General features: G+C 38.7%; 2 protein-coding genes across 2 annotated transcripts in view; both read left to right on the forward strand.

Annotated features, from left to right (window-relative positions):
• Positions 1 to 2,834, forward strand: part of LOC132170636 (receptor-like serine/threonine-protein kinase SD1-8) — a 5,420-nt gene extending 2,586 nt beyond the window's left edge. The window contains exons 6-12 of the mRNA XM_059581688.1: positions 9 to 932; positions 1,024 to 1,125; positions 1,206 to 1,417; positions 1,524 to 1,734; positions 1,835 to 2,072; positions 2,171 to 2,318; positions 2,427 to 2,834. Of these exons, the coding sequence (XP_059437671.1) occupies positions 9 to 932; positions 1,024 to 1,125; positions 1,206 to 1,417; positions 1,524 to 1,734; positions 1,835 to 2,072; positions 2,171 to 2,318; positions 2,427 to 2,723 (2,132 nt within the window). The 3' untranslated portion in view covers positions 2,724 to 2,834. The remainder of the gene's footprint in view (positions 1 to 8; positions 933 to 1,023; positions 1,126 to 1,205; positions 1,418 to 1,523; positions 1,735 to 1,834; positions 2,073 to 2,170; positions 2,319 to 2,426) is intronic.
• Positions 2,835 to 3,708: 874 nt separating this feature from the next.
• On the forward strand, positions 3,709 to 12,191 carry LOC132170643 (uncharacterized). The gene is made up of 12 exons (XM_059581700.1): positions 3,709 to 4,978; positions 5,314 to 5,551; positions 6,272 to 6,492; positions 6,585 to 7,066; positions 7,304 to 7,390; positions 8,291 to 8,522; positions 8,778 to 9,305; positions 10,516 to 10,617; positions 10,698 to 10,909; positions 11,016 to 11,226; positions 11,327 to 11,564; positions 11,663 to 12,191. Exons 1-12 carry the CDS (start codon positions 3,709 to 3,711, stop codon positions 11,877 to 11,879), a joined length of 4,038 nt encoding a protein of 1,345 aa, XP_059437683.1. The 3' UTR covers positions 11,880 to 12,191.
• Positions 12,192 to 12,500: the final 309 nt, after the last annotated feature.

Below are 12,500 nucleotides of genomic sequence, written 5' to 3' on the forward strand. Positions count from 1 at the left end.
GACTGAAGCACTACTTCTTGATGATGGGAATTTTGTTTTGAGAGATGGGTCGAACCAGAGTCTTATATTTTGGGAGAGTTTCGACCATCCAACCGATACATGGCTGCCAGGTGTAAAGCTTGGGATCAATAAGGTTACTGGAAAACCACAGCAGCTCATTTCATGGAAAAATTCAGAAGATCCAGCACCTGGTGTGTTCTCGTTGGGGTTAGACCCAAATGGAAGCAATCAATATTTCCTAGAGTGGAACAAATCCCAAATCTATTGGAGTTCTGGACTTTGGGATGGAACATCTTTCAGCAATATTCCTGCGTTGAGATCGAATTATAACTACAGTTCCTTCAGTTATGTGTCAAATGAAAATGGAAGATATTTTACTTATTCTCTTCCTAATAGTTCTGCCATTTCTAAATTTGTGATGAGGTCTTCAGGAAAATTCCAGCTATCCACGTGGCTGGATGCGCAATGGAATTTATTTTGGTCTGAACCGAAGGTACAATCTGATGTCTATTCTTTGTGTGGTGCATTTGGCGTGTATCGTGAGAATTTCTCGAGCCCCTGTGAATGTCTAACAGGTTTCGAACCATCTTCGATGGAAGACACCAGTCTAGATGACTGGTCAGGTGGGTGTGTAAGGAAATCCCCTTTGCAATGTGAGAATAATACGTATGCCAATGGCAAAAAAGATTGGTTCACGAAAATATCAAACATGCGATTGCCTGTTTATTCGAAACCATATTTGGCCTTGAGTGCTGGGAAATGTGAACAGGCTTGCATGGAAAATTGTTCTTGCGCAGCTTATGCTTATAATAGTAGTGGGTGTATGATATGGGAAGGAGCTCTTTTGAACTTACAGCAACTCTCAAATGGTGGCGAGATTGGACAAGATATCTATCTCAGACTTGCTGCTGATGATCATCAAAGCACCAAAGGTGACACAAATTTATGTCATCTTTCTCTTTGAACTAATTCTCTGTTATATATGATGGTTGAGCTAATGGTGATTCTTGTCATCATAATCAGGCAAAAAATGGAAGGTATGGGTAGCTGTGCTGGTCCCAGCAACAGGGCTTTTCCTATGCCTCTTCATTTGTTTTTCATGCAAAGGAAAACTCAAACGCATAGGTAATTGTAAGCTAAATTGATTTTCTCAGACCAAGCACTCGATTTACATGCATAGTATTGACCAATTCTTATCATTCTAGATCAAACAGGATCAAGCAATAATCTACTATTATTTGATTTTGATACGGAGCTCCGTGCAATCAATGATGGAATGAACACCAACAATAATATGAATAAAAGAGAGAAAGATGCCGAGTTACCACTATTTAGTTATGAAAGTGTATTAGCTGTAACCAATAATTTCTTAGCTGTGAATAAGCTTGGAGAAGGAGGCTATGGACCAGTTTACAAGGTACGTTACATTTTCTTGATGAATTTGCTTTGAAAACTATTAAGAAAACCGACATTAATGGTACACCTTCATGAAAGTTTAAAGAGCTTATGGTTCTCCTTCACAGGGGAGATTACTCCAAGGAAAAGAAATTGCAGTGAAGATGCTATCAAAAAGATCTGGACAAGGAATTGAGGAGTTCAGAAATGAGACAATACTAATTGCAAAACTCCAGCATAGAAATCTTGTCAGACTCTTAGGTTGTTGTATCGAGCGAGAAGAAAAGATATTAATATATGAGTACATGCCCAATAAAAGTTTGGACTTCTACCTTTTCGGTGAGTGCATGTTTATCTATATACGTGTATATATTTTCCTCTCATATGTTTCTAGGTTCTTAAGTACTAACTAATTTCTTTGATTGTACTATTTAAATAGATCCAACCAAGAAACAGATGTTAGGTTGGGAGACACGCATACGCATTATTGAAGGCATTGCTCAAGGGCTTCTTTATCTTCATCAATATTCAAGGTTACGAATCATACATAGAGATCTAAAACCAAGTAACATTCTCTTGGATAGTGAAATGAATCCAAAAATATCAGATTTTGGCATGGCTCGAATAGTTGGAGGCAATGAAACACAGGCAAACACAAATCGAATTGTTGGAACTTAGTAAGTATGCAGCTCATTTTACATCTAATATTGTCAATTGCCAGTTAAATTCTTCTAGCAGGGTACTAAAGTGTAGTGTACTAAATTTTGGAATCCAGTGGATACATGTCTCCCGAGTATGCTATACAAGGTTTATATTCGATAAAGTCCGATGTTTTTAGCTTTGGAGTATTGCTACTGGAGATTATAAGTGGCAAAAAGAATACTGGCTTCTTTAACCATAGTTCACTTAGTCTTCTTATATATGTGAGTAGCCTTTATATCTTCTCAATTTCTTTATGTTTTTCATTAGTCTTTAAATTGAAAATGCTCTTAGTTTTCAGTAAAACTTACATTTATATGAAATGATACTAGGCTTGGGAGTTGTGGAGAGATGATCGAAGTTTGGAGTTGATCGATCCAACAGTAGGACATCCTTCTTCCAGTTCTATTATGTTGAGATTCATTAACATCGGCCTTCTTTGTGTCCAAGAAAGACCGACTGATCGACCTACTATGCTTGATGTAGTCTTAATGATTAGCAATGAGCATGCACTTCTACCTACCCCCAAGCAACCATTCCAGAATATGATGGACACAAATTCAACAGTTGACAATGCAGAAAATTACTCAAAGAATAGCGTAACTATTTCAACAATGGAAGCCCGTTGACTGATTCCTATACCAAAGAAAATAAATGTTGTAGAACCAATATTTTTGTATAATTTGTATGCATTTTGATATGTTACATACTTGTCACTAAATGTTGTCTTAGTTCACTCATATTTTAGTTTTATTACCTTTAATACTATCCAAATACTTTTTTTAACGTCATAATACTTTTTCAAACTAAAAATATCTAGGGGAAACTTTACTTTGATCCTTTGAACATCCACTCGTTTTTACAAATTTTCCTGAACTTCCAAATTTCTCATTTTGGACCCCTAAACTTTCAATTACTCTCAATGTAGACCTCTCCGTCAAATTTTAAATGTTACATGACGTTTATACCCCTGACTTTCGTATAAAATTATAACTTTCAAAATCTATATTTTTTTTATTTTAAAAAAAATGAAAATCAAGGACATTTTGGTCTTTTTTTATATTTTCAACAACTAAAATTAACGGAATGGTTCTAATTAAGAGTAATTGAAAGTTCAGGGGTTCAAAATGAGAGATTTGGAAGTTCAAGGAGGTTTGTAAAATCGAGTGGAAATTCAAGGGGCCAAAGTAAAGTTTTTCCAAATATCTATTGTCATAATATTCTTAAAAAAAATAAAAAATGAAAAAAAAAAGAAAAAGAAAAAACCCAATAGTATAACCAAATCATCGTGTGTTGTGCGCAACAAATTTTTTAGGTGGGATTGGCTAGGGTTTGCTGTGGTCTTATTCTAAGGTGTGTGTTGCGAATTTTTGTGTCGGGATATTCTCCCAAATCTCACTAAATATAATCATTTCCAAGCCTTAGAAATACCGAGATACTAATGTGAGCAATTAAGCTGAAGAAGAGTCGTTATTGGAAAAAGCTAGCTAGCTTGTTTTCCTGTCTTGTTACAGATCATGCTTCTCCATAGCTGCTGATACCCTTTCACCAGGCCACTCTCTTTCTCATGATTAGTCAGCAATCATTTGGAAGCAAAATTGTAATCCATAATCCATGAAGAGCAAGAAGCCATGGCTCTTATTATTTGCTCTGCTTCTAATCCTGTCTTCTTACACACCATACTTCTCCATTGCTTCTAATACCCTTTCTCCAGGCCACTCTCTTTCATTCACTGGGACCATATTATCTCAAAGTAGCACTTTCGTGCTCGGTTTCTTCCAACCCGGAACTTCCCGAAAAATCTACCTGGGCATATGGTATATAATGTTGAATCGGACGGAAGTTCTTTGGGTAGCAAACAGAGAAAACCCTTTGTCTGACCCATTTTCAGCAAGACTCGACCTCTCAAAAGACGGCAATCTACTCCTGTCTCAAGATTCCTCCGACATCCCATTTTGGTCGACAAATTTGACATTTCCCCACTCAAATTTGACTGAAGCACTACTTCTTGATGATGGGAATTTTGTTTTGAGAGATGGGTCGAACCAGAGTCTTATATTTTGGGAGAGTTTCGACCATCCAACCGATACATGGCTGCCAGGTGTAAAGCTTGGGATCAATAAGGTTACTGGAAAACCACAGCAGCTCATTTCATGGAAAAATTCAGAAGATCCAGCACCTGGTGTGTTCTCGTTGGGGTTAGACCCAAATGCAAGCAATCAATATTTCTTAGAGTGGAACAAATCCCAAATCTATTGGAGTTCTGGACTTTGGGATGGAACATCTTTCAGCAATATTCCTGCGTTGAGATCGAATTATAACTACAGTACCTTCAGTTATGTGTCAAATGAAAATGGAAGATATTTTACTTATTCTCTTCCTAATCGTTCTGCCATTTCTAAATTTGTGATGAGGTCTTCAGGAAAATTCCAGCTATCCACGTGGCTGGATGCACAATGGAATTTATTTTGGTCTGAACCGAAGGTACAATCTGATGTCTATTCTTTGTGTGGTGCATTTGGCGTGTATCGTGAGAATTTCCCGAGCCCCTGTGAATGTCTAACAGGTTTCGAACCATCTTCGATGGAAGACACCAGTCTAGATGACTGGTCAGGTGGGTGTGTGAGGAAATCCCCTTTGCAATGTGAGAATAATACGTATGCCAATGGCAAAAAAGATTGGTTCACGAAAATATCAAACATGCGATTGCCTGTTTATTCGAAACCATATTTGGCCTTGAGTGCTGGGAAATGTGAACAGGCTTGCATGGAAAATTGTTCTTGCGCAGCTTATGCTTATAATAGTAGTGGGTGTATGATATGGGAAGGAGCTCTTTTGAACTTACAGCAACTCTCAGATGGTGGCGAGATTGGACAAGATATCTGTTGAGGAAATAAATCTGTGCAACGGTCATAAAACAATCGAGAAAGGCAAATTCCCAACCAGCAACGTTAACATTCCTTCTACATAGATAATTTCCATGTATAGAAGATCTTAACATTAATTTTGTAACGGCTATGTAAATCATTTTTATGTATAAATACCCATCATGTAAATCAATTATCATCAAGTAATACATACAAAATTCCTTCTCAGTTTAGTTTTTATCATGGTATCAGAGCATAGCATAGATTCTGAGAGAATGAAAAAACTCTGTTTCTACAATTGAAAAACAGAGTCATTTTTTTTCATACCTGCTGCACTTCGTTTTTTTTGCAGTGTCTCGGCAATATCTTGCCCGATTACTTTGGGTGTTGGTCTCACCTGTTTTTCGCCGGTCAGAAGCTGTCCTCCACCCGTCACAGTGGTCCTCGTTGGTCAGAGGCCACTATTTGCATCGTCAAGCTAGCGACCCAGTGGTCCTTGTTGGTCAGAGGCCGCCAATCCACGCCCCAAGGATTTTTTCTACTTCAATCCTTGCTCAGAGGCCCTCCCCGTGCCAACCCACGCTCAATCCGTGAATTTTTGGTGTTGCGGCAGCAGGTCCTCGCATACCCATGTCCTCTGATTTGTGAGCAGTCTGTAATTGGACAAAGAAGAAGACTCTTTTTTTGGCTTTGAGGTAAATCGTTTCTTAGCCATTTCCTTTCTTTTTTTTTAGCTTTAAATTTCCCTTTTTTTTTTTGATTGGACCCCTAGCCCATTAGTGAAGCCCATTAAACCATTCATTTTTTTGTTTTCACTAAACCCACACACCAGATTAGTAGTTCACTCATTTTCTTTTTAATTTTTTTTGTCCAAGCCCATTTTATCCACATCAGCCCACAACCCAATCTGCCTCCCTGTTATACTACACGTAGTTTAGGCTGGTTACACATCACCCTAAGCTACAAGTAGTTTAGTGTGAAAAGAAAAAAAGAAAAAAAGAAAAAATGCCGGACACCATCACTCCCACAGCCTTCGTACCTCCTTCCCAAGATGCCAATCATCATTTATACCTCCACCATTCCGACCATCCGGGTGTGGTATTGGCCTCTCAATCCCTCAATGGAGAAAATGATCAAACATGGAGCCGAGCAATCACTATGGCTCTTAGCGCCAAGAACAAACTCGGATTTATTGACGGGACTATCTCTCCATTAGCAGCCTCCTCCAAAGATTTTCCGCAATAGAGCCGTTGCAACAATATGGTAAAATCTTGGTTATTAAATTCTATTTCTAATGACATTTGCACCAGTGTTATTTATTGTAACCTTGCGAGGGACATCTGGTTGGACCTTAAAGAGCGATTTTCTCAAGTGAATGGTCCTCGCATGTTTCAACTAGAGCAAGATATCAGCACCCTTGTCCAAGGCACCATGCCTATCGCCACATACTTCACAAAACTAAAAGGGTTATGGGATGAACTATCCACAATTCAACCCAACGCCCCTTGCACCTGTGGCGCACTAAAAGAGGGTCTCCAACTTCAACAATGTCAGCGTACTATAAAGTTCCTCATGGGTCTCAATGAGTCATATGCATTGTTCGGGAACATATTCTCTTAATAGAACCATTGCCTTCCGTCAATCGTGCATATGCCTTGGTCCTTCAAGAAGAACGCCAACGCAACATTACCACCCCACCCACCATTGAAGGCATTGCCTTAGCTGCAAAAGCTACTCTTCCACCACGGAAGGACAATCGATCTGGCTTTCAGAAGAAGGAAAGAATAAAATGCACTTATTGCGGTCGTGATGGTCATACTAGTGAGCGGTGCTACCAACTTCACGGATTTCCTCCTACTCGTCGCAAGATTGACTCAGGCTCAGGCTCTAGTCCTAAGCCCCGTGCTCATCAGGTTTCCATTACCAGCAGTCTTCCTTTTACACCTGATCAATGCCAACAACTACTTGCAATTTTGAATAACATTACTCCACAACAGTCCATGGCCCACCAAGCAGGTAGTACCGAGCCATCTCTTTCAGGTACGTCTTCTGTCTTATATGATGACTCATTATGGATTCTTGATAGTGGTGCTACTGATCATATGGTTTGTTCTCCCACTACCTTGACCCAATCCTATCCTGTTCATGGTCGTACTGTCCAATTACCTGATGGCTCATATGCCTCCGTATCACACATTGGATCTGTGACTTTTTCCTCTCCACTTGTTCTTCATAATGTCCTTTGTGTTCCTACTTTTCATTTTAACCTCATTTCTGTGCGTACACTATGTCGCACATTGCATTGTCTCATTATTTTTTCTTCTGCCTTTTGTCTCATCCAGGACCTTCGCTCGATGAAGATGATTGGTTTGGGCACTGAGCGGGATGGTCTGTATTACTTCACCAACACGAGACCCTCAAGGTGTCAGGTGGCAAAGTCAACCCCAGAGCTTTGGCATCGCCGATAAGGTCACCTTTCCAATAAAGTTTTGTCTTTTCTTTCCAATAATGTATTTGAAATTTGTAGTTCAAATTCAGAACAATGTCTTGTTTGTCCTTTAGCAAAACAAACTCGTATTCCATTTCCAACTAGTCAAATTTCTTCTACCACACCTTTTGCATTAATACACGTTGATATTTGGGGTAGTTACCGTACTCCTTCCATTAATGGGGCACATTATTTTCTGACTATTGTTGATGACTACACTCGATGTACATGGGTCTATTTGATGTAACATAAATCTGAGGCTCGCTCTCTTTTACAATCTTACATTAATCTTGTCGAAAATCAATTCTTGACCACCATTAAGATAATTCGTAGTGACAATGGTCCTAAATTCACTATTCGATCATTTTATTCCGCCAAAGGCATCATTCATCAAACTAGTTGTGTCTCTACTCCACAACAAAATGGTGTTGTTGAACACAAGCATCGCCACCTTCTCAATATGTCTCGAGCCTTACTCTTTCAAGCCCACTTGCCCACACGTTTTTGGGGAGACGCTATCTTAACCGCTGCCTATTTGATCAATAGAACTCCTACTCCCCTTCTATCAGGCAAAACTCCATATGAGAAGTTATACAACTCAAAACCTCAATACAATCACTTACGAGTTTTCAGTTTTTTGTGCTTTGCTTCTACTCATTCCCAAAAACCATCCAAATTTGACCCTCGTGCTATACGATGTGTCTTCCTAGGTTACCCTTATAGCCAAAAGGGATATCGTCTATATGATCTTGATCACTACAAAACCTTCATCTCTCGTGATGTACTTTTTTATGAAGATCATTTCCCCTTTGACCAAACCACCCCTAAACAATCTTCGCAGGTCTTACCTATTCCTTTTGACCTCCCTGATGATGCCCTTACCCCCTTGTCACCTGTCGTTGAAGCTTCGGATGCCCCTTCTGCCCCTCAGACTACCTCTTCCCCACCTCCGGTCACTCGTCGATCTACTCGGTCGACCCAGCCACCTGCATACTTGTGTGATTTTCATCTTGCACATACTTTACCGTCTTATACCACTCAATCATCAGAGTCAGCATTGGTGCGTTCCTCAGGTACCCCTTACTCTTTTGACGCATTTTTATCTTATACTTGTCTCTCTAACCACCATCGTGCCTTTAGTGCTGCTATTTCTCTTGCACAAGAGCCAAAGTCTTTTTTGCAGGCCATGCAGGATTCCAAGTGGCGAGATGCAATGCGTGCTGAGGTGGACGCTCTAGAGTCGACTCAGACATGGACTCTGACCCCTCTTCCGCTCGGAAAGAAACCCATTGGCTGCAAATGAGTTTACAAAATAAAATATCACCCAGATGGTTCTGTGGAACGATATAAAGCTTGCTTAGTGGCCAAAGGTTACAACCAACAAGCTGGCATTGATTATACAGAGACCTTTGCTCCTGTTGCTAAGATGGTCACTGTCCGCTCTTTCCTTGCCCTTGCTGCCTCCTACGGTTGGCACTTGCATCAACTTGATGTCAACAATGCCTTCCTTCATGATGACCTTGACGAAGAAGTCTACATGCACCTTTCTCCTGGTTTCGGACGAAAGGGGGAGACTAGAGTTTGCAAACTCAACAAATCCCTATATGGGCTTAAACAAGCTTCGAGACAATGGTATGCAAAACTTTCTTCCACTCTCATTAGTCCAGGATATAAACAATCCAAGGCAGACTATTCATTATTCGTCCGATCCCACAAAGGTAACTTCACAGCCATTCTTGTATATGTAGACGATATTATATTGGCAGGCAACAACTTGGAGCAGATTCAGAAACTTAAGAAAAATTTGGGTGACCATTTCAAACTCAAAGATTTGGGCAACCTAAAGTATTTTCTAGGTATTGAAGTAGCTCGTTCAAAGAAAGGCATTTTTTTTATCACAAAGAAAGTATGCTCTTGAAATACTTGAAGATACCGGCTTTCTTGGTGCCAAGCCTAGCAAATTTCCCATGGAGCAAAATTTAGCACTCAGTAAACATGATGGAGACCTCATTGCTGATCCTTCATCATATCGTCGACTAGTTGGAAAGTTGGTTTATTTAATCATTACGAGACTTGATTTGGCCTATGCGATGCAGGTGTTGAGTCAGTTTATGGACAAACCACGCACATCCCATTTAGATGCAGCACATAGAGTGTTACGCTACATCAAGCAGTCTCCAGGACAAGGAATTCTCTTATCAGCCACAAGCAATATTCAATTACACGCATTTTGTGATGTAGATTGGGCATGATGCAGAGACACTCGACGATCAGTTACTGGATATTGTATATTCCTTGGAAGCTCACCAATATCTTGGAAGACGAAAAAGCAAACAACAATATCCCGTTCTTCAGTTGAAGCAGAATACAGAGCTATGGTCTCAACCTGCTGTGAAATTACTTGGTTGAAACAACTGTTGGGGGACTTCCATATCTCACATTCATAACCAGCAAAATTGTATTGTGACAACAAGGCGGCCATTCACATCGCCTCGAATCCTGTCTATCATGAGAGAACAAAGCATATAGAGATTGATTGCCACCTCATTCGAGAAAAGCTGGAAGATGACATAATTCAAACTTTTCACATACCTACCACTCAACAGCCCGCTGATCTATTTACTAAGGCGCTAGGTTCAACACAATTCCATTACCTACTTGGCAAGTTAGGTGTCATGAATATCCACTCCAACTTGAGGGGGAGTGTTGAGGAAATAAATCTGTGCAACGGTCATAAAACAATTGAGAAAGGCAAATTCCCAACCAGCAACGTTAACATTCCTTCTACATAGATAATTTCCATGTATAGAAGATCTTAACATTAATTTTGTAACGGCTATGTAAATCATTTTTATGTATAAATACCCATCATGTAAATCAATTATCATCAAGTAATACATACAAAATTCCTTCTCAGTTTAGTTTTTATCATATCTATCTCAGACTTGCTGCTGATGATCAGCAAAGCACCAAAGGTGATGCAAATTTATGCTATCTTTCTCTTTGAACTAATTCTCTGTTATATATGATGGTTGAGCTAATGGTGATTCTTGTCATCATAATTAGGCAAAAAATGGAAGGTATGGGTAGCTGTGCTGCTCCCAGCAACAGGGCTTCTCCTATGCCTCTTCATTTGTTTTTCATGCAAAGGAAAACTCAAACGCATAGGTAACTATAAGCTAAATTTATTTTTTCAGACCAAGCACTTGATTTACATGTATAGTACTGACCAATTCTTATCATTCTAGATCAAACAGGATCAAGCAATAATCTACTATTATTTGATTTCGATACGGAACTCCGTGCAATCAATGATGGAATGAACACCAACAATAATCTGAATAAAAGAGAGAAAGATGCCAAGTTACCACTATTCAGTTATGAGAGTGTATTAGCTGTAACCAATAATTTCTTAACTGTGAATAAGCTTGGAGAAGGAGGCTATGGACCTGTTTACAAGGTACGTTACATTTTCCTGATGAATTTGCTTTGAAAACTATTAAGAAAACCGACATTAATGGTACACCTTCATGAAAGTTTAAAGAGCTTATGATTCTCCTTCACAGGGGAAATTACTCCAAGGAAAGGAAATTGCAGTGAAGATGTTATCAAAAAAATCTGGACGGGGAATTGAGGAGTTCAGAAATGAGACAATACTAATTGCAAAAGTCCAGCATAGAAATCTTGTCAGAGTCTTAGGTTGTTGTATCGAGCGAGAAGAAAAGATATTAATATATGAGTACATGCCCAATAAAAGTTTGGACTTCTACCTTTTCGGTGAGTGCATGTTTATCTATATACGTGTATATATTTTCCTCTCATATGTTTCTAGGTTCTTAAGTACTAACTAATTTCTTTGATTGTACTATTTAAATAGATCCAACCAAGAAACAGATGTTAGGTTGGGAGACACGCATACGCATTATTGAAGGCATTGCTCAAGGGCTTCTTTATCTTCATCAATATTCAAGGTTACGAATCATACATAGAGATCTAAAACCAAGTAACATTCTCTTGGATAGTGAAATGAATCCAAAAATATCAGATTTTGGCATGGCTCGAATAGTTGGAGGCAATGAAACACAGGCAAACACAAGTCGAATTGTTGGAACTTAGTAAGTATGCAGCTCATTTTACATCTAATATTGTCAATTGCCAGTTACATTCTTCTAGCAGGGTACTAAAGTGTAGTGTACTAAATTTTGGAATCCAGTGGATACATGTCTCCCGAATATGCTATACAAGGTTTATACTCGACAAAGTCCGATGTTTTTAGCTTTGGAGTATTGCTACTGGAGATTATAAGTGGCAAAAAGAATACTAGCTTCTATAACCATAGTTCACTTAGTCTTCTTATATATGTGAGTAGCCTTTATATCCTCTCAATTTCTTTATGTTTTTCATTAGTCTTTAAATTGAAATGCTCTTAGTTTTCAGTAAAACTTACATTTATATGAAATGATACTAGGCTTGAGAGTTGTGGAGAGATGATCGAAGTTTGGAGTTGATTGATCCAACAGTAGGGTATCCTTCTTCCAGTTCTCTTATGTTGAGATTCATTAACATCGGCCTTCTTTGTGTCCAAGAAAGCCCGACTGATTGACCTACCATGCTTGATGTAGTCTTAATGATTAGCAATGAGCATGCACTTCTACTTACCCCCAAGCAACCGGCATTTACCTCATTCCAGAATATGATGGACACAAATTCAACAGTTGAAAATGCAGAAAATTGCTCAAAGAATAGTGTAACTATTTCAATAATGGAAGCCCGTTGATTGATTCCTATACCAAAGAAAATAAATGTTGTAGAACCAATCTTTTTGTATAATTTGTATGCATATTGATATGCTACATACTTGTCACTAAATATTGTCTTAGTTCACTCATATTTTAGTTTTGTTACCTTTAATACTATCCAAATATTTTTTTTAACGTCATAATACTTTTTCAAACTAAAAATATCTATCATCATAATATTCTGAAAAAAAAAGAAAAAACCCAATAGTATAACCAAATCATCGTGTGTTGTGCGCAACCAATCCTTTTAGG

The sequence above is a fragment of the Corylus avellana genome, chromosome ca1 (genome assembly GCF_901000735.1).
Source record: "Corylus avellana chromosome ca1, CavTom2PMs-1.0".
In the NCBI taxonomy this organism is placed as follows: domain Eukaryota; kingdom Viridiplantae; phylum Streptophyta; class Magnoliopsida; order Fagales; family Betulaceae; genus Corylus; species Corylus avellana.

Bases quoted from the DNA above. Each gene is read 5' to 3' on its own strand.
- LOC132170643 (XM_059581700.1), top strand. From the start codon at position 3,709: ATGAAGAGCAAGAAGCCATGGCTCTTATTATTTGCTCTGCTTCTAATC. The intron at 10,618-10,697 runs GTAACTATAAGC...TTATCATTCTAG, and splicing joins AGGAAAACTCAAACGCATAG to ATCAAACAGGATCAAGCAAT. The intron at 11,565-11,662 runs GTAAGTATGCAG...TTTGGAATCCAG, and splicing joins AGTCGAATTGTTGGAACTTA to TGGATACATGTCTCCCGAAT.